This window comes from Filicampus tigris, chromosome 3 (assembly GCF_054856515.1).
Source record: "Filicampus tigris isolate MCC_2025a chromosome 3, RoL_Ftig_1.0, whole genome shotgun sequence".
NCBI lineage: Eukaryota > Metazoa > Chordata > Actinopteri > Syngnathiformes > Syngnathidae > Filicampus > Filicampus tigris.
Window position 1 is genome coordinate 19781615 of NC_141219.1, and position 23701 is coordinate 19805315.

The 23701-nt window shown below is 41.6% G+C and overlaps 1 protein-coding gene across 3 annotated transcripts in view; it reads right to left on the minus strand.

Annotated features, from left to right (window-relative positions):
• sox6 (SRY-box transcription factor 6) overlaps positions 1 to 23701 on the minus strand; it is a 155250-nt gene that overhangs the window by 119205 nt on the left and 12344 nt on the right. For 2 of the 3 annotated variants that reach the window (XM_086025551.1, XM_086025550.1), the window contains exons 2-3: positions 12190 to 12261; positions 2023 to 2073 (exon numbers count right to left, since the gene is read on the minus strand). In XM_086025551.1, coding sequence (XP_085881677.1) covers positions 2023 to 2057 — 35 coding nt within the window. In that variant the 5' untranslated portion in view covers positions 2058 to 2073; positions 12190 to 12261. The remainder of the gene's footprint in view (positions 1 to 2022; positions 2074 to 12189; positions 12262 to 23701) is intronic. The other variant, XM_086025553.1, reaches the window with a different exon arrangement.

The following is a 23701-nucleotide window of genomic DNA, read 5'->3' on the forward strand; positions in this document are numbered from 1 at the left end:
CTTGTGAGTTGTGTCACTTTGCTTTAGAGGACCCGGAGATGTATTGTGACTGACAACAGTTTTATCAGACGTTCGCTCAGTAGGAAACTTGGATTCCTCTATTGCATCTCTTAACTTTGATGTGTTTTTTCACAATGGCCTCAGATTCATTTAGTCACAAAATGATTCATTTTGAGTCGAAATGATAACTTTTCACATTTAAAACAACTTATCCAATCATCACATGAAGTAAAGTGCAGCGATGGGCAGCCCCAAAGCTTCCTTTGACCTAATTGGAAAGATGCTGGGATTCTTCACTTGAGGAATGTCTTAAATGCCACATCCCACCGCCTCTATCCTTTTCTCCTCTGATCGCACCCACACCAAAGCACATAGCCCGGTCCTGGACACGCAAGTGCAATCCAAGAGAATGAAATGGGCTAAACCACATAATCAAAACCCGCCTTTAATCGTGGCCTGATTGTTGGCCAATCTCCCACCAGAGTGCGCGCTATCCTTCTACTGATGATTCTCCTTAAATTAGAACACATTCTGACAGAAGGATGTAGATTAGCGCAGGAATAATGTGTTTACTTTGAATGATTGCTGTGTCTTCTCACAGCTATGAGATAAAAGGAGACAGTCAGAGGTCATTTTCCCCCTATTTTCATTGTTTACAACATCTCCCTATTAAATTTTACAATTGTCTCTTCAAGAGCACTATGCTCTCCCCCCCCCCCCCCCCCCCCATACACTGCACAATTAGTTACAGGAGTTATAAACACTGCGATCCACTTTGCAGCATTACTTAAAAGAAATGGAAGTGGCTGAAGGCATGCCGGCTCTCAAAAACGTAGCATCATGTCTGCCCGAATAACTCCTGTCAAGTCAGAACAGATTCACCTCACATATTAAATGTGTGCAGTGCCTGGAAAATAAAAGATACTCTGTACTTTAAAGAGGAAGCCTGAAAATAATGAAAATACATTTAAAATTAAAAAAAAAAAAAAAAAAAAAAGTCCTAAAAACGTACATACAATATTTGGTCCCAATTTGGATTTTGTCTTACATTCAGCATATCATTTGGTGTGATCAAAAGGATTGTATTGGTTTGATGAAAAAGATACATTTCACTGCATGAAAGTGTTTTGGGTTGTATTCCTTGATGATGTTTTAACCAGCGAGGGTACAGTAATAGTATCAAATTGTTCTTTCTTTTTAAATGGCCCCGACTGTTCAGAGCGGGGGGGGGGGGGGTGGAAATGCTGTTAATTTAATCAAATAAGTGACCTTTTGAAAAAGAAATCAAAGAGGATTCATTAGCTTTCGTAAAGTTTGGCTGACAGAGGCTTTGAAAAGCAGATGCTGCTGCTGTGGCTTCTAATGAGCCAACCCTAATTAGGGAGCAACACTGGAGCCTGGAGAAGGTGGTTGACTAGGAAAGAAGCCAATGGTAAATACGTTCTCTTATTTACTTCCACTGTGTCTAATGACAGCACACTTTTTTAATTAGAATCACAGGCAAAAAAAAATAAAAAAAGTAAATCTTTATGGTGGGTCGAATACAAACAGAGATCACCACAGGAAAGTAGAGTAGATGGCAAAGATGCTAGGCCCCAGTGCAGCGGCCCTGATGAGGTGGGTTAGAGAGGGAGGGCAGACGGAGAGAACTGTCGGCCCAAAGCATGCGGTGTAAAGACCAGAAAGCCTGATCTGCTGATCCCTTAAGACATGAAGGGGAAAGAAAGGGGACACCCCATCTAGATCTAACCCTTATGCTGATGTGTGCTTTCAGTCTGACTGGAGGCTAACAGGGTGAGCATGCCTGTCTGCAACCACATGGACACACTCATCACACACGGCTTGGATAAATATGTTAGAATCCACGTTCAACATTGTTCAAATACACACACAAACACGGGCACGCACACACAGGACAAAGTCTGAAGCTGACGATGTGTGGAGAAATTTAACCCCTGGTCGCCCACATCCACCCTCGCCCGACCTGTGATCCTCAATGGCAACAACGGAAATGAAACTAACCTCAGTAAAAAGCTGCTACGAAGAAAGCCTTCCATGTCAGCGTGTGGGGTTCTGGCAGGAGAAATCACAGAGAACCATTTTCACTAAGACACTATGGTAATGATCAAGAAACAGAAAATCGAAATCAAAATGGAAGGAAGAAAACACAGAGTATACATGTTCCTCTTTATAATACGGCATGTCTTTAATTAAATCAGAAATATGGCTATGCATCCATGCACTCGCTTTTACGTACTGACATCATTAATTATACCTTGTTGCATCGGGGGAGTAGATTTGCATACAACGTCGGTTTGCACTGAGGGCCTGATGATATGTTTGCATCACGTAAACTACTGATCACTATACAGCCCTTTCCCACAACTGTGTACGGATATATACATGAACATCCAGCACTCTAACCGCAGATCCCAGCGCGACTCTAGTTTGTTCAGAGTAGCAAACGGTGGTCCAGCTGCAGCACATGTGTGGCGAGGGTGCTGCGGCTTCTGGGAGCCCGGCCACAAGGGACCCGAGATGAGGCGTGCAGCGTCAATGAGGCAGGAGGATGTGGTCATGATGTCACCGCTTGTAGGGGTCGTTCAGAAGCCTTATCCACAAAATACGCAAGATGCGGCGCTAAAAATGACTTTCAACAGAGTTTGGTATTGGTGCACGCAATATACACTTTTATTGTGTTACGCTTGGTTAGAAAGGATTGGGACTTCCACGTGCTTCAAGTGGCCAGGCAGTTAGGAGATTTCAGAGCTCACAGCTAATTTATAGCGTTGCTGAACCAGTCGAAAACAGAATATCACTCGAGCATGGCATCCCTACACATGTCTTAAAGTCCCTGTAAAGTGAAAGTAATTATGTCTTCTAGTTTTTACACACTGCAAAGTAGAGTGTTGCTGATAACCACATTTTTTTTAAACTTATCTTTTGAATATTTCAAATTCTTTTGTGTGTGTTTGTAGGATTTTTTTTATTTTGCTTTTACATTTCATAAATTCTGTTGTTTGTAAATGCTTTTAAATGTGGCAAGGCTCAAAATAACTCGTTCTATGAGGAGCAATTTTGTTGATCAAACCCTTCTTTTGAGGAGCAATTAATAATTTTGAGGAGCAATTTCTTGCAGGTTAATCCCAGGGGCAAGGGTTTCATTAAACAAGAATATGAGAATATAACAGGGAGGTTGAATGTCGGGCTGCAGATGTCGAATATCTTGGTTTTAAAATATTGTCCTGGAATTTCTATAGATTAAGATACAGCCCTGCACTGAGCCGGTTAACATAGCCACAGTGTGATGAGCGGCGAATGCATTGATGCAGCTACTAGCCGCGATGATTTACGTGAATTCAACAACATATATTCACACTTCATACGTATGTTGTGGTAATATGCTTCACTTTGGTGGAAAGACAGGCTCACAAATGAGCTAGGATATAGGTCCCCACTAGGTCCCCAAGTCATGCACTGAGGGAGCGGAGGGAAATGTAAAGCCCTCAGTAGCCACGGCCACTTTTTTTTTTTTAAACATTCTGAACAATCACGACATGTTACAGGTGTAACGTTCAGGGATTTGCATAACGTTTGGCAGCCCTGCGTTATCCCACATAAACGCCCATTTGCAGTTTTGCGTTTCAATGTGTTTGATTGATGCGCAAAATGCGAATTTTGACTCACAAACCGCGATGCGAATCCGCTTATTTGAGACCTGTTTTGTTTTTTAATTACATGAAGCACACTGTTACCTTGTGTATGAAATACGTTACTGTAGATAAAGTTGCCTCGCCTTGCCTAACAACCCTACCAAATTTAAATGATTGGCGTTGATGCTGTCTCAAATGCTGGGCATGTGTCCACTGAATGCGTGAAACCACGCCGCACTGAGAAATGGATATTCCTTATTGCAACACATCCCTACATATTTGGCCCATGAAAATAGATCCGCTTAAAGCCTCTGGTGCCTTTAATATATTCCACCTGGTCGTGTGAGGTTATCCACGCCGTGACAAGGAGCGCTAGCCACAAGCTAGCTCAAGAGATTCAGGCTTGGACCTACTAATAAAAACTAAGGCCTGGGACACACATTGAGAATTGGGCTGTTTTTGTTCAGATTTTAACACGTCCCGACCAAAGACGACAAAAACGCCAGATTAATTTGTGTTTTATAATCTTAGCCAAATAAAATTATCCTGTGGTCTGAGGTGTGTTAAAAGTGAATCTGTCCCCATAGTATAGTCCGAAACAGGTTGGGCACGAACAATCTTCAATAGGTGTTCAATATTTACAATTTGAAAAAATAATAATAATAACTTCCTTTGTTTTGCCAGTTAAAGTAATTGAGATCAGTTTCTCATTTACAGTGCAAATCAGGGGCTAATTTAGGGTTGCCTAGCCCAACGACGCTTCGACAGCGGACAGTCAGAGGTGGGAATTGAACCACTAATCATCACCAAGTGTTATCTTAATTCGACATCTACCCGACTCGGTAGACTATTAAATCGCTTTCACACCTGTCTTCAGGGTTTTTCCATGGACTTTTCTTTTTGTGTTTCGTTAAAGAAAATATTCCCCAAACCGCCATCATTCCCTCCTCTCAGTGCCCTCTGCCATATTGCATCTTGTATTTGTTGCTGTGTTCCTTCTTCCTTCTTTTTTTTTTCTTTTTTTTTCAGATTATCACACGAGATTTCTGTCTTGTTGGACTAGATTCTAGATGGATCAATGTGGGACCGGAGTCTGTGTGTGCGTGTGCTGTGTTGTGTCGAGAGTACTGAAGCACACCACACACAGTATGATCAAACTGTCAAATGCCTGATTTTTTACCTTCTTGTGTGGTGCCGACAGATAACAGATAAACAATCTCAAGATTTAAAAAAAAAAAAAATACAGTTGAGTTGAGTTGAGTATCAGGCCTTAGTAACTCGCAATTGCGCCGTATAAACACAGATGAGAGCAAAGGCGTTCAAGCTGTTACTTTGTATATTGGGGGCGAAGATAAACTCATGCTAGATGACCAAAAAATTAGGAAAACTGAAATGATGAAAACCAGTTTAACGCTATATCTCCAAAATTGAGCACCATAGTTCTCAGTCTTTTCACATTTGTTTTGCGATTACCTTCAAACATTTATATTTAGAAGCAAATCTCAGGATACACTTGACAGGGTCTTTAAACTCAATAGCCACAGATTAAATTGTAATTTGGAATGTTGAAAGTTAGTCATTTTAGTCCCAATAATTCAGTCACCTCATCACAAATACCACGAGAACTAATGACATATGAGTTGTAGTGTTATGTGTGTAATTTGGCATTTTCACTTGCTGTCTTGGCTCATGAGACAATGGAAAGAATGAACCGGGCCCAAGGACATCGTGCCTTTCAGTCTGGCCAGCACTTAGTGAGGCAGTGGATCTGCAAGGCCCAAAGGGCTCAGCCGAGACTTTTCTCACAATAAGGTGTCTCGGGAGGCGGGAGAGCAATAGCCAGGGGTACTGCTGCTCCGCTCTTTTTTTCCACTCAGCTGGGCCCAGCGCACATAATACCATCACCACACCAAGCCGGTGACAACGTGAGAAAACACCCGTCAAACAGTGCAGAACAGATCAAGCGTGTCTCCTCACTTCTCCGAGTGCAAAAAGCAAAAGCTACCACCGGCAACAAAAACAATAACTACATCCAATGTGATTTTAATGCAAACCATATTCTAAAATTAGTTTTTAAACCATATTGTTTGGTAACAACGAGTGCGTGTGGCCTCAATCCTTCAACAAGATGTAAGAGATTTGCCATGCTGGGGTCCTATCTATATCTTGGGTTTCATTCCATTACCCCTTGTTCTTTCACTCTCACTCTCACTCTCACTGCCTGTGTTTCCTCAGCTGTGTCGGCTGTCTGCAGTCGCCTTGTGGTCAGGAACAAACGAACTTAGCGTATGGAAGCAAAGGTGCGGTTTGGAAGTCAAATGAGCAAATTCAGGAAAATGTGAGTGAGTTCCAATATATCTGCTCCTCTTCGAGAGAGAGAGAGAGAGAGAGAGAGAGAGAGAGAGAGAGAGAGAGAGAGAGAGAAAAGAATGGCTTTAAATTAAGGCAGAACCACAATTCAAGGGCAGGGAGCATCGACATCACTAAGTTGGCCCGGGCTGGTTTGAGCAGCCCGGCAGCCCTTTCGAAGAATGAGCCCCTGCCAAAAGCTCCCTCTGCCTCACCAAGTCTCCCACCATCTGCAACAAATGTGCTCTATTAAAGCAGTACCATATGGACAACAAGCTCGCTATTAACACGGCCTCAGCACATCCCCTTAACCTAGGCCAGATTTCAAACTTCCAGTCAAATTGACTGCTGATTTAATGCATCACCAGCAGCCATGTGGGTCTTGGCATGAGACGGCGCTCTCGGTCTTCAGTCATTAACAAGGCTCACGTAGTGTGCAGTGCACTGTGAGCTTCAGGAATTAGCTGCACGGATCCTGCCATGGTGTCACTCCGAACCGAGATATCACCATCCACATTAAAAGGTGCTGAGAAGAAGTCTCGCAAAGTTCTCCAAAGTAGTCAACTAGGTCTCCACTCAGCAGCACGGAGAGGAAACTACCTTAAGAGCACGACTCACAGGGTGTCAGCAGGAGCTCTCTAACTGCTGCCCTGTGTCTCAATCCTTCCACACTGATGGAGACACCGTTTGCTCCCTCTGCATGGATCCAAAGTGACAGTGATTAACCCTACAGGGTGTAAGTGGGGTGAGAGGGTTGAGGCGGGGGGACTGAAGTCCCAGTGGGCCCTGGCGGCCATGTTGACGCCTCTCCCGTCTCTGACTCATGGGGGACCCACCCACCGCTCACAAAGCTGTGCTCTCTTCTCCTCGACCATGACGCCACGACCATGAGTCCTCTGTTCTGCGGCCCAGAGACAACACGCACACACACATGCACACCAAATCAATTACAGCTCTGTGGTTTCAAGGCGACTCCAATGCTCACTAAGTTTTGTTTGTTTATTTTGTTCTCCTCCTGTCTCAGCTGCTTAGATACTATACGGCTTTAGAGTGGAAACACATTTCTTTGTACTGAGGCGTGCATGTATACGCTACTCTGGACTACTTCTTCTAACCATCCATTTTCTCTACCGATTCATGGATGAACTGGAGTCGATCCCACCTGACTTTGGGTGAGAGGCGGGGAGCACATTGACTGTTTGCCAGCCAATTGCAGGGCACGTATAGACAAACATTCACATTCACACCTACGGACAATTTCAATTATTTAGACAGCCTAAGAAGCGTCTGTTTGGAATGTAGGAGGGGGCGGGAGTACCTGGAGAAAAACGATACAGGAGGAAAGGAGCCCAGATTCGAACCCCCAACCTCTCAACTGTATGGCAGATATGCTAAACCTGTCTACTTCTTTGAGGCCATTTTTCTTTTAACTTCATTTTGACCAAGGTAAATGATGCCTTTCTTTCATAACTGAAGAATCACATTACATTCAGCTTATTACACATTATACTAAAAACACTATATAATTGAAACCTCGTATCATATCATCATGTTTTTTCACAAAATATTACTAATGGTTAGTCCCCACATGTTCTGTTATTTTCATTACAAATTATTAATCAATTGCACGTGTTGAAAATAGCCTGGAAGCAAATACAGGAACATATTTGAACACTTGAACTGTCTGAGATGTGTCGTATAAATCCACCTCTTCTTGACTGCGTGGGGGCTCAGCAGTGTTATGTCGCCTCAAGATTGGAAGTCGGTATGTTTTTCAGATAAAAATGAGTGAAAATATTTTGCTTCGATACATTTTACTATGCTTGATTCGTTCGAAATCGATAGCGGTAGTGCTTCGTTGCAGATGGAAGCCAGCCACGGAGTTAAATTTGTGTGCAGATGACTTTGCCCCTTACACTGTCTCTTGATTTTTTTTTAAATTATTAATTTTAGCTATTATGGTTCTTAGACCTTTGATATAGAGTTTGGGAATATGATGTAATCACGATCGTTAGCTTTTGTTAAGTAAATCATTTTTGTCAGGCAAGCACAAGACTTTGATGGTGGACGCGTCCGTAACATTGGAATCAATGATAGCACAATAAATTTGCATTTTTTTTTTTTTTTTAGCTAATCAAATTAATCAAGTTAATAAATGCCAAGTGAATATGAATGTGGAGGGTTGATTTGTTGATGTTGGTGCTCAAAGTTGTAATTTCGTGAGATGCAAAAATTCCACCCGACAGCGACAATATTCTATTCTATTCCCATTCTCATTAGGAGCATCAATGTTTAGCGTGCAATTTGTCATTATTTGACACAATTTCTGCCACAGCTGTCCCTATATTGAAATAAAATGACAAGTTAAAGACTGCTTGATGACAGCGTAATTAGAAAAAGACTCTGCGTGCGCTCAACGGAGTGGTGGCATGTGTGAAAAGGTACTGTTAGTTCGGAAGAAGTGAGAACAGCGATACTTGGTCAAGCACATACTCCCAAGTACTGGATGCACATACAGTATACATAGATACACTAAACGACTGCACACCTCGGTCTGTGTCAGTCGACTTCAAAAGACCTCGCTTACTGATATCCATGTAGATACACACACACACACACACACTCTCTTGATATAGACACACACACCTCAGTCAGCGCTGCCAGATGAGTAGTGAATTAATTTGTGCGAGCCACTCCAACATTAGCAAGGTGTGTTGAAAGGTGTCTGCCCATGTTTCAAATTAAACGCGCTGCTGGTCAGCATTAGCACCTCGCCACCCGTCAGCAACTGACACTTAGGAGGGTCTGCGGGGAGGGATGGAGGGAAATGGGGAGCCCATCCGCCATTCACACTGGAATAATTAGAACATGTCAGGAGGAATTAATTTCCTCATTTTTCAAAAGGATACACAGAAATTACCATGTTATTATATGACAGGGTCCCTGGGAGGATTGGATTAAATTTGATTTCTTGCGCAGCCCACACAACAAATTAAAGTCATAAATAAGATGGAAAGAAGCGGGGCACAGAGCATATGTTTATGGCAATGAGTGAAGCCGAGGGACCGGAAACAACTATCTTCATTTCATTTTATGTAAATCAGGCCGACACCGTGTGTCTGAATGACAGCAGTTGCTAATGGCTCCAGATTAGCGGCTCCTTGATATTAACGCAGAGATTTCTTCGCAGCGGCATTCGGATGAAAACCATTGAAGCCATCGCATTAACCTGTTCAACAATGATCCAATTACTCAATCCGGTCTTGTGACAACAGCGCTATTCGATTCATAAAGCCGACGTGAAGATGCACACGACGGCATCAGTGTGTACACATGTAGTGGTGAAAATATTCGATTTTGTCTTGCATTGTATTTTCAGTCCCTGAAAAGTGACAATGAATGTCTTGTAAATTTGAGAACCGCATAGAATAGTGTTGTTAACAATCATGCTATATTTGAAGGTTAAAAAAGGAAATTGCCAAGTAGAAAAAAAATGAGGCTTCAAAATTGTGCAAAATCACGGCATTCTCTCCACTCTCAAACACCGCGGGCGTGTCCGCTGAATGCACAGGTAATAATGCCCCGCTCAACTATCAACTGTCAATCAAAAACCAGTGATATGACCTGGAAAAATGGATGCTACTTTATTTACCTTCTCTCTCACACCTGGACATACTGTAACTATGTGTACATGTTTGCGTAGCAAAAACATATCTGCTTCCAACCTCGGTGGCTGAGAATATATCCCACTGGGGATTTTTCACGCCATGACAAAGAGGCACTCGCTCTAAAGCCGCCACACCATGTGAAGGTCCTGTCTAGAGACAGGCTGTCACGTCATCCTTTTTTTCTCCACCTCGCTATTCAGCCTTCTCTCTGTGACGTGCGCGCGCTTACGGATGACAATGAGGTGATTTTTTTGATTTTTTTTATTATAGACATAGCTAGATAGTTCACCAAACCTGGCAATTGTGCCTGGCAACTGCTGATGCAAAATAAGCCACTCGAGTTCTTGAATGGTTGGGGAAGGGCGACTATGGGCCCTGTTTTAACCACGCCCCCATAGAATCAGGAAAATTAAATGATGAAAAACCGTTTATGCTATATCTCCGCAATCGAGTCGTATACACAGTAGTTCTCAGTCTTTGCACGTTTTCAGCAGTTATATTCAAACATGTGTAATGTATTTAACTTGCAAATCTGTGGAATTAACTTTCCAGGGTCGTTAAGACAATTCAATCCCCTGTTTATCCAGCCGTCGTCTCCATTCTCATATTGGTTATCTTATTGCCACGATTCCGTAACGGCTCTCAAAATGGGCCAGCGTTAGAGACGAGTACTCCCCTGGGCACCACAAACTTTAAATAATTTGCAAATCAATTAAGTGGCTACTCTAAAGGCAACAGGGACTTCACACTCCAGGGTCGCGGTGCATTATCAGTCAGAGACGATTCATGGCGTTTTGGGAGAAAAGTTCATGGTTGAAGTCATTAATTCATTTAAGCGGACTTTTAGTTATGCATTACTTTCCACAGCTGGGGTAGCAAGAAGATTAATGGCGTGTTCTTTGCTCCTGTTTTTCACCGTAGTGCTACTAAGTGAACTCTGTCTAACACTTGGAGGGATCATACCTTGAGATACAGGACAGCAGCCAAATCTATATTGGATTTTTATTCATCAAATAAATCATGTTTATCATTCATTTAAATAATAACAATAAACCTGGAGGTTAGATCCTTTTGCTGCGACTCAATATCGTCCATGTTTAATCACCACTGTAAAGAGAAGCCAGACAACACCGCATCTAATCCACTGAGAGCATATTTTACTTTAATGACTTCATCATAAGACCGTACATCATGCAAAACAGAGGTCTATTTATCAGATGCACGTTGAGGACGATGTATTCACTTCAAGTGATGCTTTCACATGCTTATGTGAAATGATGGCTTCAGCAATTAGTTTCCTCGTATCATTGGAGGTAATACAGGCTGTCAGCGTTAAAAACAAGTGTAGGGTCGTATTTGCCAAGTGGTTGGTGTTTAGCTTTCGATCACTAATCACAGCAGCCGCTATGAAGCCAATGTGAAGTGTAAAACAGGAACATATGACCATTTGTTTTACAGTGCTGTTATTTAATTTGTAACATAATATCGCCCAACAGTCTATGCCGGGTTCCCGGGATTGAGAACCGCAAATCTTTGGCTTTCTTGCCTCTTTACGTGAATGGTCTATTCATATACAGTGCACCCCCACATGCTTACGATTCAGCAACTGCAGATTCGCATATTTGCAGATTTTCTTTCAAAATGTTTTCAATACTTTAAAATAATTTGTAATATTTTCTTCAGTTTTTTTGGGGGGGTGGGTTGTTTTTTTCTGGAATGTTAGTCAGTGTTTTTTGAATATTTTGGGGGGGTTAAGACATAATATTCTCAGGTGTCTGCAAATGTACGATTGCAATTAAATTCTCCCCAACACCTGAAACTTTAGGGAAGTGCTGAGAGTTTGATTTGTCAGCATTGAAAGAGGGAAGTGAAGTAAAAATGTTCTTGACAATAATACTGTATAGTATACAGTTGAATAGTGTTCTGATTAACATTGTGTTTGTGGAATACGAATTAAGCAGCAAAGACACACGTTTTTATCCATCTCAAGGGACGGCCATTTTGCCACTTGCTGTCGACTGAAAATGACATTTTCAAATGACATCACTGTGCCAAAGGGCTCAGCTTGGGAACATCACATGGCCAAACCTATGACACAGGTGAGGCATGAGGGTCTCATGTCACAAGTTGATAATCTTTTTTATTTTTTCATCGATACTATTGGTCAGTCCACGTGTGGGTGTTATTTTTTTTTTGTTAATGGTTTTACAAATTTGCCGTTTCGGGGTTTCCTGAAAAGTGCTGATTTTGTAGGGACGACGATTCTGCCCAACACCATCGATATGCATATTAAATTTTTTCAATGTATTTATTGACTTGATTTTAAATGGGAAGAACAAACATTGAAAGGATCCAATAGTGTAGTTTGCTTCTATAAAAGTGTGTAATTGTGCATGCATTGTGACGATTCAGTTGTCCAGCTCATTTGCTGCAGGTGTTCAGTGTGGGTGACAAACAGCAGGAGACTTCGAGGCATGTGTCAGGAACAGAAACAGCTCAAGAGGCAAATTGATACTTACAAAAACTGAAAGACTCGCTCCCCAGTTTCCAGCTACTCACTGGCACGTTGATTTCGAATTCATGTAAATAACCTGAAATGTAAGCACAGAGGAAAGAAAGATGGCTTCTTTAATTGTCATATTAAATGGCAACACAAAAGTGACAGCACAATCAATGTTGCATTTAGCAAGTGGGATTCAAAAGTATGTGATTGAAGAATGCAACAGGAACATGGTGCATGGTTTTGAAACAACATGGCCCTTTGATAACAGTGTTTACCGACATCAGAACAAACAGACAAAGAACAAGTGAAAGAGAATCAGGGCCATGGTGACTGTTGGCTTGAAGGTCACTTTGTAATAGCGTCCTCGCTGTTCTCTAGGTAAAATCTACTCTGAATCTCCTGACAATTATTTTAGGGGCCAAATGTGAAAGGTGTTCATTGATGAAATGATTGTGAAACTGAATTGAAAAGGTGTAAATCACTTATTGTGTTAAAAAAGAGGTTTAAAATGATGGTTTCTTATATATATGTATCTGTATATTGGGTAAGGGTTACCAAGTCACACAAATACAAAAATGTGCAAAGAGGAGTGTGTTTTTTTGTTTATTTATATTTAAGATCCATTACTGTATATGAATAACCTACTAGTGTATTAAAGCAGCACTGGGCAAGAATTTGACCTTAATAAAAAAAATGTGCAACCCTTTTGATGAAACATTGGCTTATACGTAGTTGAATGGGAATTTTGTCATTCCTTGGGGGGGTTGTATCGTTTTTACTGGCACTAAGAAATTTTGAGGAGGATGGGAGCAACCCAGGCACACAAAACAAATACAAATGTCCTGAATTGCTTTACGTCATACTCACTTCCTCCTTTCGCTATAAGGACGGAAGTAGCTCATCTCTATTCATCTTTCACACAGCCACTGGAAATAGAAATGTAATTCAGTCCAACTTGCAGGCCAGCGAGAGCTCAGGATTTCATGACGCTACGCATTGGCGTGCATGGGAAATGTGGTTGAATTTTGTGAAAACACTACCGCTTTTGTCCACATTGCGCCGCCATAACCAACAAAAACTGACGTATGACACAGTGCTGCTTTAAGAGAGATGCCGGCCACGCACTGTATGGAGTGTTTTATTAAGGTCAAATACTTGCCCAGAGTTTCTTTAACGACAGAGGGGCAAAAAGAAGACAAACGAATCGGCTCAACCATCTAACCAGATCAAATTTCCATAACTGCTTCCTGTTAATTTTCCCGCATTATCTTGTTTTTCCACAATGAACCACCATCTCATTAACAGCTGATTTATGCAATTAGGCTGCATCAGCACTGCCAATTAAGCAAGGCCAAGGGTTTTTTAAGGTCATGCTTAACTGATCTGCCACTAATTTGCTCCACGGCACCTGAATATCCCGCCACGTCCAGCCCGTACGTCACCAACGAGAACGGCCGATAAGTGTGGCCAGCTCATTGCTATCAGTGTGTGTGTGGGCAGCTGGAGGATAAACACAAGCAAGGAGATAAAAGCAAAGAGTTACAGACAGGTTTGAATGTGGTAGCCTTGAGCCTCAAAGTGACAATGGAGGAGAGGGGAGCCAGGACTGACCCTGGCTCAATAGGAAGCTGTTGCATGAATAGCACGTTGGCCTTTCAAATGCACACAATTTCACTGTTTGGAACTGTGCTTCAGCTGCAACCACCCACCTCTGCATTCACACACGATTAACTTGTGTTCCAGCTATTCATTCTGGCTTGAGAAAGCACACACAACATGGATGGTAATTCAATACTCCAGCCTTGTCAGACCTCTGACTGTAGGCCTAATTCCTGTTTTGCCTCAGTAAACGGGAGCGCTCATAATTACAGAGTTTACCAACCCTTGATCTCGTCGTCTGATGGTAATAGAGAACAATAGGGAAAATAACAAATGGGAAAATGTATTCCTTATTCATGACTTATTATGGCAATTACTTGACTGAGGGATAACTACAAAGGAATTTATAATTGCAAATAATGAGCGAGCCCGAATGATATTAAAATGAAATGCTGCAATCCCTGCAGAGTAATAAGAGTCTGTGTCAACTGGCCTATTGTAGCAGCATGCAGCCGCTCTTTTCCTGCTGTGAATTAGACCTACAGGCAGGAAACATTAAAGCACTCCTAATTAGAGGACTGGGGACTTGTTAAAAACAATTGCAGTGAAGGGCAAATTATTAGTTTCACCACATTTTTCCAAACCAATTGTCAAAACACTTTCCCTAATAATAATATCCATTTTTTTCCATTAGTTGGTTGGAGGTTCCACAGGGTGGCATATTCCACATAAACTAACAGCGGCTAAACAGATTAAGTTTGGCTATAGTTATGTGAATATTAATACCACTGATTACCAAACAGTTTGCTATGGGCAGGGGCTGAGCACCTAAATCTGGACTCCCATAGTTAGTTGTCAGGAATGGGGGGCCCCCACGTTCATTGACGGCCGGTGGGGGCTCTTGACAGATGATTTTGCCAATGTCACATATATTCACAGCCAAAAACTACTACGGCTTACTTTATGTTATCTACAAGCTGGAAATCACCCCACCCCCACCTCCACCATCTTTTGTTGACAGGGTGGTGTGCAAACAGATATTGTAGCATATATATCTAAACTTGGCGGCACGGTGGTCGACTGGTTAGCACGTCCGCCTCACAGTTCAGAGGTCGTGGGTTCGATCCCGGCTCCGGCCTCCCTGTGTGGAGTTTGCATGTTCTCCCCGTGCCTGCGTGGGTTTTCTCCGGGTACTCCGGTTTCCTCCCACATTCCAAAAACATGCATGGTAGGTTGATTGGACTCTCTAAATTACCCCTAGGTGTGATTGTGAGTGCGGATGTTTGTCTCTGTGTGCCCTGCGATTGGCTGGCAACCAGTTCAGGGTGTCCCCCGCCTACTGCCCAAAGACAGCTGGGATAGGCTCCAGCACGCCCCGCGACCCTTGTGAGGATAAGCGGTACAGATAATGGATGGATGGATATCTAAACTTTGTGTTTTTAATAAATGATGTGTCACTGGGGAGTTCACAGGGGCCCACAACTTGCTTGGGGCCCGAACAAAGTCTTCCAGTATTTACCCAAAATCGACACCCATGGCTGTGGGGAAATTGTCCAATTTCACTTAGGCTAATTGGTCAATTCACTAATGTATCTTTGTTCATATATCTATGGCAATGATTTATTGTCATAGGCAGAACAATTGAATGCTCTTTCACAAGATGATAATCAACCTCCGTCCACTTTTTGTGACATTTGTGTTTGTTGGTGTGCCATGAGATATTTTTTATAAATGTAAAATGTGCTTCGTCTTAATAAAGATTGGGAAATGGTTTCACCTAGGGTCGAAGAAAATAGCAATGTGTTTGCTAAAAACATTTTTTTTTTTCATTATGTCTTTCTCAGTCATGCAGTTCACTGTAACCCACAAAAGTTGAAATGACACATCTGGAATCTTCTCGTTTTTTTTAATCTTACTTTTCAAAAAGTTAACAAGTGACAAGCAATAATGCTATTGCGCTGATGATTTATATTTGAAACAGGCTGATGGCCACATACGCACACACAAATTACCCAACCCAAAATGACCCCAAAATGTATACACACAGAGTCTAAATTCCAGCACTGATCTTGACTCAAATAAGCTTAATATTTAGATACTGTGTTGGACTTTTACCATCTGAACCTGTATGTTTCTGCAGGTAGTCTAGCTTCCTGCCACATTTCAAAAACATGCATGTTAGGTAGGCGAAGGCTCTAAATTGTCCATTGCTCTAATTGTGGTTGTTTCTCTATATGTTATCCGAGATTGGCTAGCAACCAGCCCAGGGTGTACTTCGCCTCTTGGTCAAAATCAGCTTTGATAAAGGTTCCAGTTCACCTGCGACTCTAATGAGGACAAGCGCTATCGAAAATGGATGAATGGATATCAACTTTACTTTCATACATTGGAGCTGGCTTGGATATTTCCAGGGTGCACACCACCTCTCAACCAGCTCTTCACAGACGCCTATGATAAGTGCTTTAGATAATGGATGGATATCTTGAATGAGTTTCGAAAACATAGGCAAAGGCCATTCCTTTGTACTGGCACCTCCCATGTTGAAGATGTTCATGTATCTTTAAAGTAGACATCAAGCAAACGCTTTGCCTCCCGGGATTGCTGTTTGAACTGAAGCCTCTTGTAGGGCTTTGTGAAAGATAGCAGTTTAGTGTGTCTTTGGTGTGGGCTACACTTGATTTCCCGGTGTGTTTTTTCAACCACCATGTGAGTTAAACAGAAAAAAAAAAAAACATCACCACAGTACAGCGGTGCCTGTGTCTCAAATCATGTTTTCCAATTAAATGAATAGAAATGCCATTAATACATCCCAGCCCCCCCCCCCCCCCCCAAAACGTTGTAATGTGTTTTTAAAAAGAAAAATAGCATTCTACCATTTTTGTGCTTTATGTATAATGCAGTTGTAACATAATTTCAAAGAATATAAAGAATTAAACAGTATTCAGAATTAAACATTATGATTTCATGCTTAAATGCAATGGACCTCCCTTCTGGTGTGTGCACCTTAACCACCAGGGGACAGTATAATACAGACATAGATATAATACACTTACTATAGATTTGACGGCGTAACACAAAAAAATGTCATCTCTACTAAGCAGTGATAGTTGTTTTTTGCAGAGCATAATGAATATATGACTGTTAATCTTGTTCAATTGTCTGCCTACATGTGTTGCGATACCGTTTGTGTTCAAACATCCATCGCTTAAAGCAGGAGTGCCAAGCATTTGATATCTCTCAACCCAACTTTTTTTAACCAAGATCAACTTTCCAATCAGTCAACCTCCCGAGGTCATTCAGTGTCGATATCGCAAACACACACACCTTTTCCAGCCTACATTAGTGGGAGACCTGACACTGGGAGGCGGAGCCAGGGATGAATTTTTGTAGCGCATGAAGCCATTTTGGCAGGAACATCTCTATCATAGCTCACATGTAGCATTTTAAAATGCAGCTCTAGATTCCCTATTTTTGACGAAGCGCTCGTTTTTACGCTAAGCCCAGACTACTTTCTCTTGCCAAATTGTCGGATGACTCGGAGGAGCGGCAACTCCGTGCGCCGAAATGCCCAAATGTGTGCAACGCGGGCCCAAAGTCCCTCGACTAGACTTGTGCTGGTACAAAAATGAACTTACGCCTGTTTTTACGCTCAGCGCACTGGCGCCAGTCAACCAATATGTCTCAACAATAGCAGTTATCTATGCAATTAGGGTGTTACTCACTACATAGATGTTGTGTGGGTACAAGCAGTCACACAGGAAGTCAGAGGGTATGTTAAAAAAAAAGTCAAATAATACTTATTTTTAAAAGTTCACTTCCCATCTATTTTTTTTTTATCAGTGCTGGTCTCATTTCCGTTGGAGTTATTCAGTGTTGGAAACAGGTCAGTCTCATGCAAACAGCTGCTTCATTCACTGGCACAGCATTAACTGTCACTGCCTTGTCTTACTAACCTCTCTTTATCCCCTTTTCATCTTTGTCTCTGTGAATGAACTCATCCTAACACTGAGCCACCACAGACGAGACACTCACAAAAACGTCTTGCACCAGTGTGTCAGGAATGTCTATCGGAGTGACACTTTGGTGAAACTATCTTTGACCAGGCTACAATTGGGATTAGCATTTCTGGCTAAAGTGCAAAGAGAAAGCAAAAGGGAAAGAAAATGCACCCAGGAGCACTTTGTTTCAAGTGAGCAGCTTGATGAAGATACAACAGCTTGACTGCTCAAAGCTTTTACACGCTGCTCTGCAAATACATTTTTATTTTCTCAATAATTCAATTCAAATAAGAAGAGAATAAGAATATTTGGTCCCAGAGCTCCCAACAGGCGGCTTCTTCTAATTCTCTTTGATTCCACCACATATTCTTCACTCCAAAGCCTGTAAAGACAGACAACATAGGAAACGGCTTGTCTTCTTGCACACCAATGAGGCTTCCTCTCTTGACTTCCAAGTTATACGCGGATATTTTATTTTTTCCCTGTCTCTTTTATCAATGTGTGTGTGTGTTTGTCTGTGTGGGGTGCAGGAGTATAACACATCTCTCCCTCTCACCCAGGTAATGTGTTTATTTTCCTGAGCCCATCTTCTAGTTTACTGTGTGCCGGTGTTTCTCCCCTCTTATCGCCTGGCCCTCGCGGGGCACTTTAGCCCCTAAAATCCTGTTCACCACATACTGGTTTTAGAATCTGTGAAATGAATGCTGGAGAAGCGTGGCCACAATGTCCGCCTGTGTTGCTACTGGACTAAAATGGGCCTGGCTTTTTTTTTTTTTTTTTTTTTTTTTTTTTGTCCAGGGAGATGCATAATGGAAGTTGTTAACACCTCAAAAGAGGCTGGGTCTTTGTGGAGGTGCCCTACAGAAAGCTGCCAGTCTCCAGAGGAGGCAGGCACACTGAGTGGTGCTGGACAAAGAGCTCAACGAGCAGAATCAGCGGGGGCATCACTCTGCATGCAACTGCACACATGCACCTACATATCGTCGCTGTCCTGTGAAAAACATTTATGTCCATTTTTTTAGTTTCTCTTATTTTTACGTGAATTGTGTTTCTGCATCACAGATATCACATTGACATGATTTTTTTTTTCAATCCTAAATTGGAAATACAGTATACTATAAATGCACCTAAACGCGAAGGGAATAAATGAAACATGCATAGAGGTAAACTTTCATCTACACTGAAAAAATGCTGTGCATCATTTACTCAATTTTAATTCTTCAAGTGGTTGCATGAAATATAATCATCTGAATCCAGATACATTTTTTAAAGTAAATGATACATCTACTTAAAAAATGTATCTTGCTCCAGATGATTTTATTTTGTGCAACCACCTGATGAAATATAATTGAGTAAATTCAACCATCATTTTTTTTCAGTGTACTTGCAATTGCAATACTATAATAGAACAAACGCAAATACAGTGTGCATTGCTTTGTCGTTACTGTATTGGCCCACCTTGATTCAAGTTGGAGTACAATCTATAAGTCCGTTGTGAATTAAATTAATTACATTAGAACACAATGTTAGTAAATGTAAATGCCATAATTACTCCAAATACTAACCACTCCTCTAAAAGGGGAGTTTGCAATAAAAAAATCATGTTTCATGATATTTTTTTTAAAACTAGCACTCTGAACTAACAAGTATTATATTAATAAAATTATCTGTAAAAAAAACAGCCCTCTCTGGCCCTATCATGTAATTAGATTTTTAAGAAATCACTGTTCCTCAGGAAACCCAACCAATCAGAGAATAAATGACCGACACAGTGTTATTCATTTGCTGTGCATCCACGGGCAGACCCGACAGGCACACCGCCCGCAGCCTTGCGGTGACATTTTACCTTGGGCTTCAGAATCATTTTGGCCATGGACGCATTTATCCATCTTAAAAGCCTGATTGGAATAAAACGTTTCATGGACACAGCTCATTTGGAATATTCTGACCCGACCAAGATCATTCCGATCAAGATTCCGATTGAGAGTGTGATAACACTTATCGCCAAATTTCAGAACAAACCGCCTTTACCGCGCATGTCTGTGACATCTGTATATGCGTTTCTGTTATTCCCGGAAGCTAGTAGAAGTAGAGTGAGCGAAAGACTTGATGGGTACAAGCAAATAGAAAATATAAATACAAATGCAGATACAAAAGTGCGGTCTGGAGGATATATTGCAACTCCATTAGGAAGTGTTAACTTGGTGTAATAGCACAAATGGGAAAAATATGCGAAATAACGTTTAAAGTAGAAATGGATGGAGCAATGTTTTAATGTAGTAGAAGAAGAATTTCTGGTATATTTGGTCAATCTGCACGTCAAAATAATTTGTTCCGATCAAAAATGTGAAATTCCTCATCGAACCAATATTTTTAGTGTCCATGAAAACAGTGCATCCGATCATAATTTTAATACGAACTCTGATCAGATTAAATAAATTTTGCCCATGTAAACTTAGCCACTGTAACTCTTACCCTAACCCTGGAGGAATATCCACCTCTGGAAAAAAAAAATGCCTATCCCTCGTTTGCCAAGAGCTGAGTATAAGTCTAGCAAAGCAAAGGGACCTCAGGCAACTGAGAGCATTCAGAAGCAGTGCAGAATTAGCAACATTTCTGCTTAACAGGTACATTTCTGACCTCATTTAGATTTCAATTGATTGTACATTCCAAAATATAACTTTTCAATCCGGTAACAATAAATGTTATAGAAACACTCGATTATGGGTACGTCACGCTACTAATGTAGCAGCTGTGGGTAACTTTGACTTGTTTACAGTGCTAATGCTATCTTAGTATCGCTGGTGCTGCTATTTTGTTGAAGCAGGGCATGTTTTCTCTTTATGTGTTGTTATCAAAGGCCATGCGGGAGAATCACTCTCGTCGGTGAGTAATCTGGCTGTGGTCAGAGACTCCGGTGGAGGGAGGGAGGGAGATAGGTAAGAAGGATCCTGGGATTATTGAAGTGGGGCTACATTCAAGTCAACTTAACTTTATAGAACACTGCCATTTCCTGCAAAACGTATTGATTTCAATGCAAAAAATGTGCTCAATCTTTTTTGTTCCAGACCAAGAGCTGGTTAATATAACCGTTGATTATGCTGTTTACATGTCAACAATAAGTATTAAGATACACATATCGCTTCCTTGTACAAATAAATTGCGACTTTCACCATGAGAAACAAAATCAATCTGTAATTGTCTAGCCGCTCAACGTAGTTGCCAGTGACAAGTATGAATCTGCAAGCATCGGTATTCAAATGATCCCCTAGTTCAGGCACAGCTTAGTGTGGATATTTTCCAACAGCACTGCACTGAAAATCAATCACATGGTGAATTAAACCAGAAAGGAAACAACTGATCCATAAATGATCAGGTTACAACAAGGCAGTGGTGTCTGAAAATTATGCTCTTTCTTTTTTCTTTTTTGAAGGGCGGGTGTTTCACCAGAAAAAGCATTTAGATGAATTTGGGAGGGTCATAGTTTTCCACCAATGACTTTTATTGCTGTGCAAGGGTAGTCCTAAATTGACCAATAATCATTTTCCAATTGAGGGCTGAGATGGAAAACATTTGTGGTCTCGAAGGTGACATCATTCCACTGCATGTTGATGTGTAGCATCTTTTATAAGGAATTAGTTGTGATGATTGGATGGAATGAATGACACACAAAAAAAGCAAGAGTCAAGGAAATAAAGAAAGTGTGCAACAATAGCACATTTGTAGCCATGGTGGAAATCAGACGGTGATGGAAGTATTTCACTGTGGCTCCACTTGCCCCACTAAAGCCAATTTCACAATTAAAACTATAACCTCTTCTTATTTACAATTGCACAGGTCTCTTTAAAAACCTACAAATAATAGCAGCATTTGAAAATGCAAATGAGTGCATTTAGGGGGAGTTTTAGAATATTTCTGCCTTCGTAATCTTCTAAAGAGGGAAATGATTTAGAAGGAGGACACAAATCTCCAGCGACATGGCAGGAACTGTAGGGCACTTTGGTCTCCCCATTCTCCCTTTCTCGTCTCACTCATGTCTCCCCCGCCCCTTCTCCCCATCTCTCCCTCCTAATTCACCTCTCCCCCTTGTTGCCCCCGGGGTGGCAGGGCCAGGAGTGAGGGACAAGGGGGCTGAGAGCACAACTCGGGTCGGCTGTTCCCTTCAGAGAAAACAAATGTAGTGCTTGAGCCACTGATCACTTGCTTAATTGAGTTTAACACTCCTTTTCTGGATAAAAAAAGAGCCTTTGAAATAAAAGGTCAAATTACCTCTAGAGTCAGGCAATAAATAAGTCAAACAAGGTAAAAGGTTCCTGCCAGCAAATGTTAAAGGGAAATTTAATTAGAGTAAAAAACAGGAGGCTCTCTATTGGATCCTCAACTATAGGCCATTCCAAATCAGAGGCTTAACAATCATACAGCAAAGTATGGAAATACATCCAGGTCATTATTTTGAATTTAATACAGCCGTTGAACAAAATGTATACCGTAGTCATATTAGTCCACCCGCCCCCCTCAAAAAAAATAAAATAAAATAAAAAAATAATGCAATTGAATGTTTGTTTGTCTTTGTGTGCCCTGCGATTGGCTGGCAACCAATTCGGGGTGTCCCCCGCCTACTGCCCGAAGACAGCTGGGATTGACTCCAGCACGCCCGCGACCCTTGTGAGGAAAAGCGGTATAGATAATGGATGGATGGAATAATGCAATCTGTCTGCACATTATGCTTCCCTATAAGTCTGCACCCTCAAGTGCATTAAATTTTCTCCCATTATTTGAATTGGGCCACTGGCCTATTGTCCATTGATTCCAGCACAAGGAAAGGAAATGAGCGTAAAGCAAATCTTCAGTCTGGACTGAAACAGAACAAGGGAAGGAGGCAGACAACACCGCTCTACACCCAAAGAGTTACAATGTGGCCTTTGTGACATAATGTGCTCCGTACAGCAGATTGTGGAAAATAATCCCAAATTTACTGCTACACGTTGTCCAGCAATAACAACTGACATCACAGCGTGTGCCATGTATGCCATATTTCAGCGTACATGTTGGATTTAGAGGAGAATGGTGGGGGGGGGGGGGGGGGGGGTTATAAAAGCATTGCCAAGCAGCTATTACAGCCCCATCATGTCCTGTGAGCCTATTACAGCATGGGACAAGAAACTGTAAAACTCTACAGACTGACAGCAGGAGGGAATCTGTACAATCTCACAGCACACTTTTAATTAAGATGCCGGACAAAGATGGAGCCTGTATTACACTGCCAAAAACTTAGCAGTGAAATTCTGATGTACACACTTGGATTCATTTGTTCCTCTGTTATAGAGCAGCCGATACAAAAAGAGGGAGTAGAGTGTGGCGTGGAACAGCAGGACACAGAGGTTCTTCTAAGTGGCTGACCCAACAACAGTAACATGAGGTTGGTGTTAACAGTGCCGAAAGCATGACAGGTGGGTCACATGAAAGATCAAGTCCAGTTCATTTCGCTTGTTCAACACATGCTTCTCATTATTCGACATGACAAATTGACATTGCTCCAATCCAGAGTGACTCACCGCAAACTACGTACGTACACACTGAGAAGTATGCCGGGAGAGTAAACAGTAAATTGTACAAAGTCCTGGAAGGTACTAATGACCCAAAACACAAAGGAAAAACACTTCAACAAATTGTTATTAAATCATTTAGTATTTCTACCGAGCTACAGAAACAAAAGATTTTCCACAGCTGCTTCTTTGCAGTTCCTAAATGGTATAATAATATTTTTCCAGCCATGGGCAGCATGTCAACTTCTGTCAGTGTATGTGAACATTTACAATGCTGTGTGTGCCTGTATATGTGTGTGTGTGTGTGTGTGCCCACTCTACATCACTCTGAATGTTTTTTGAAGGGGGATAACTGTGGCCAAATGGTAAGATGTTGAAATTGGAA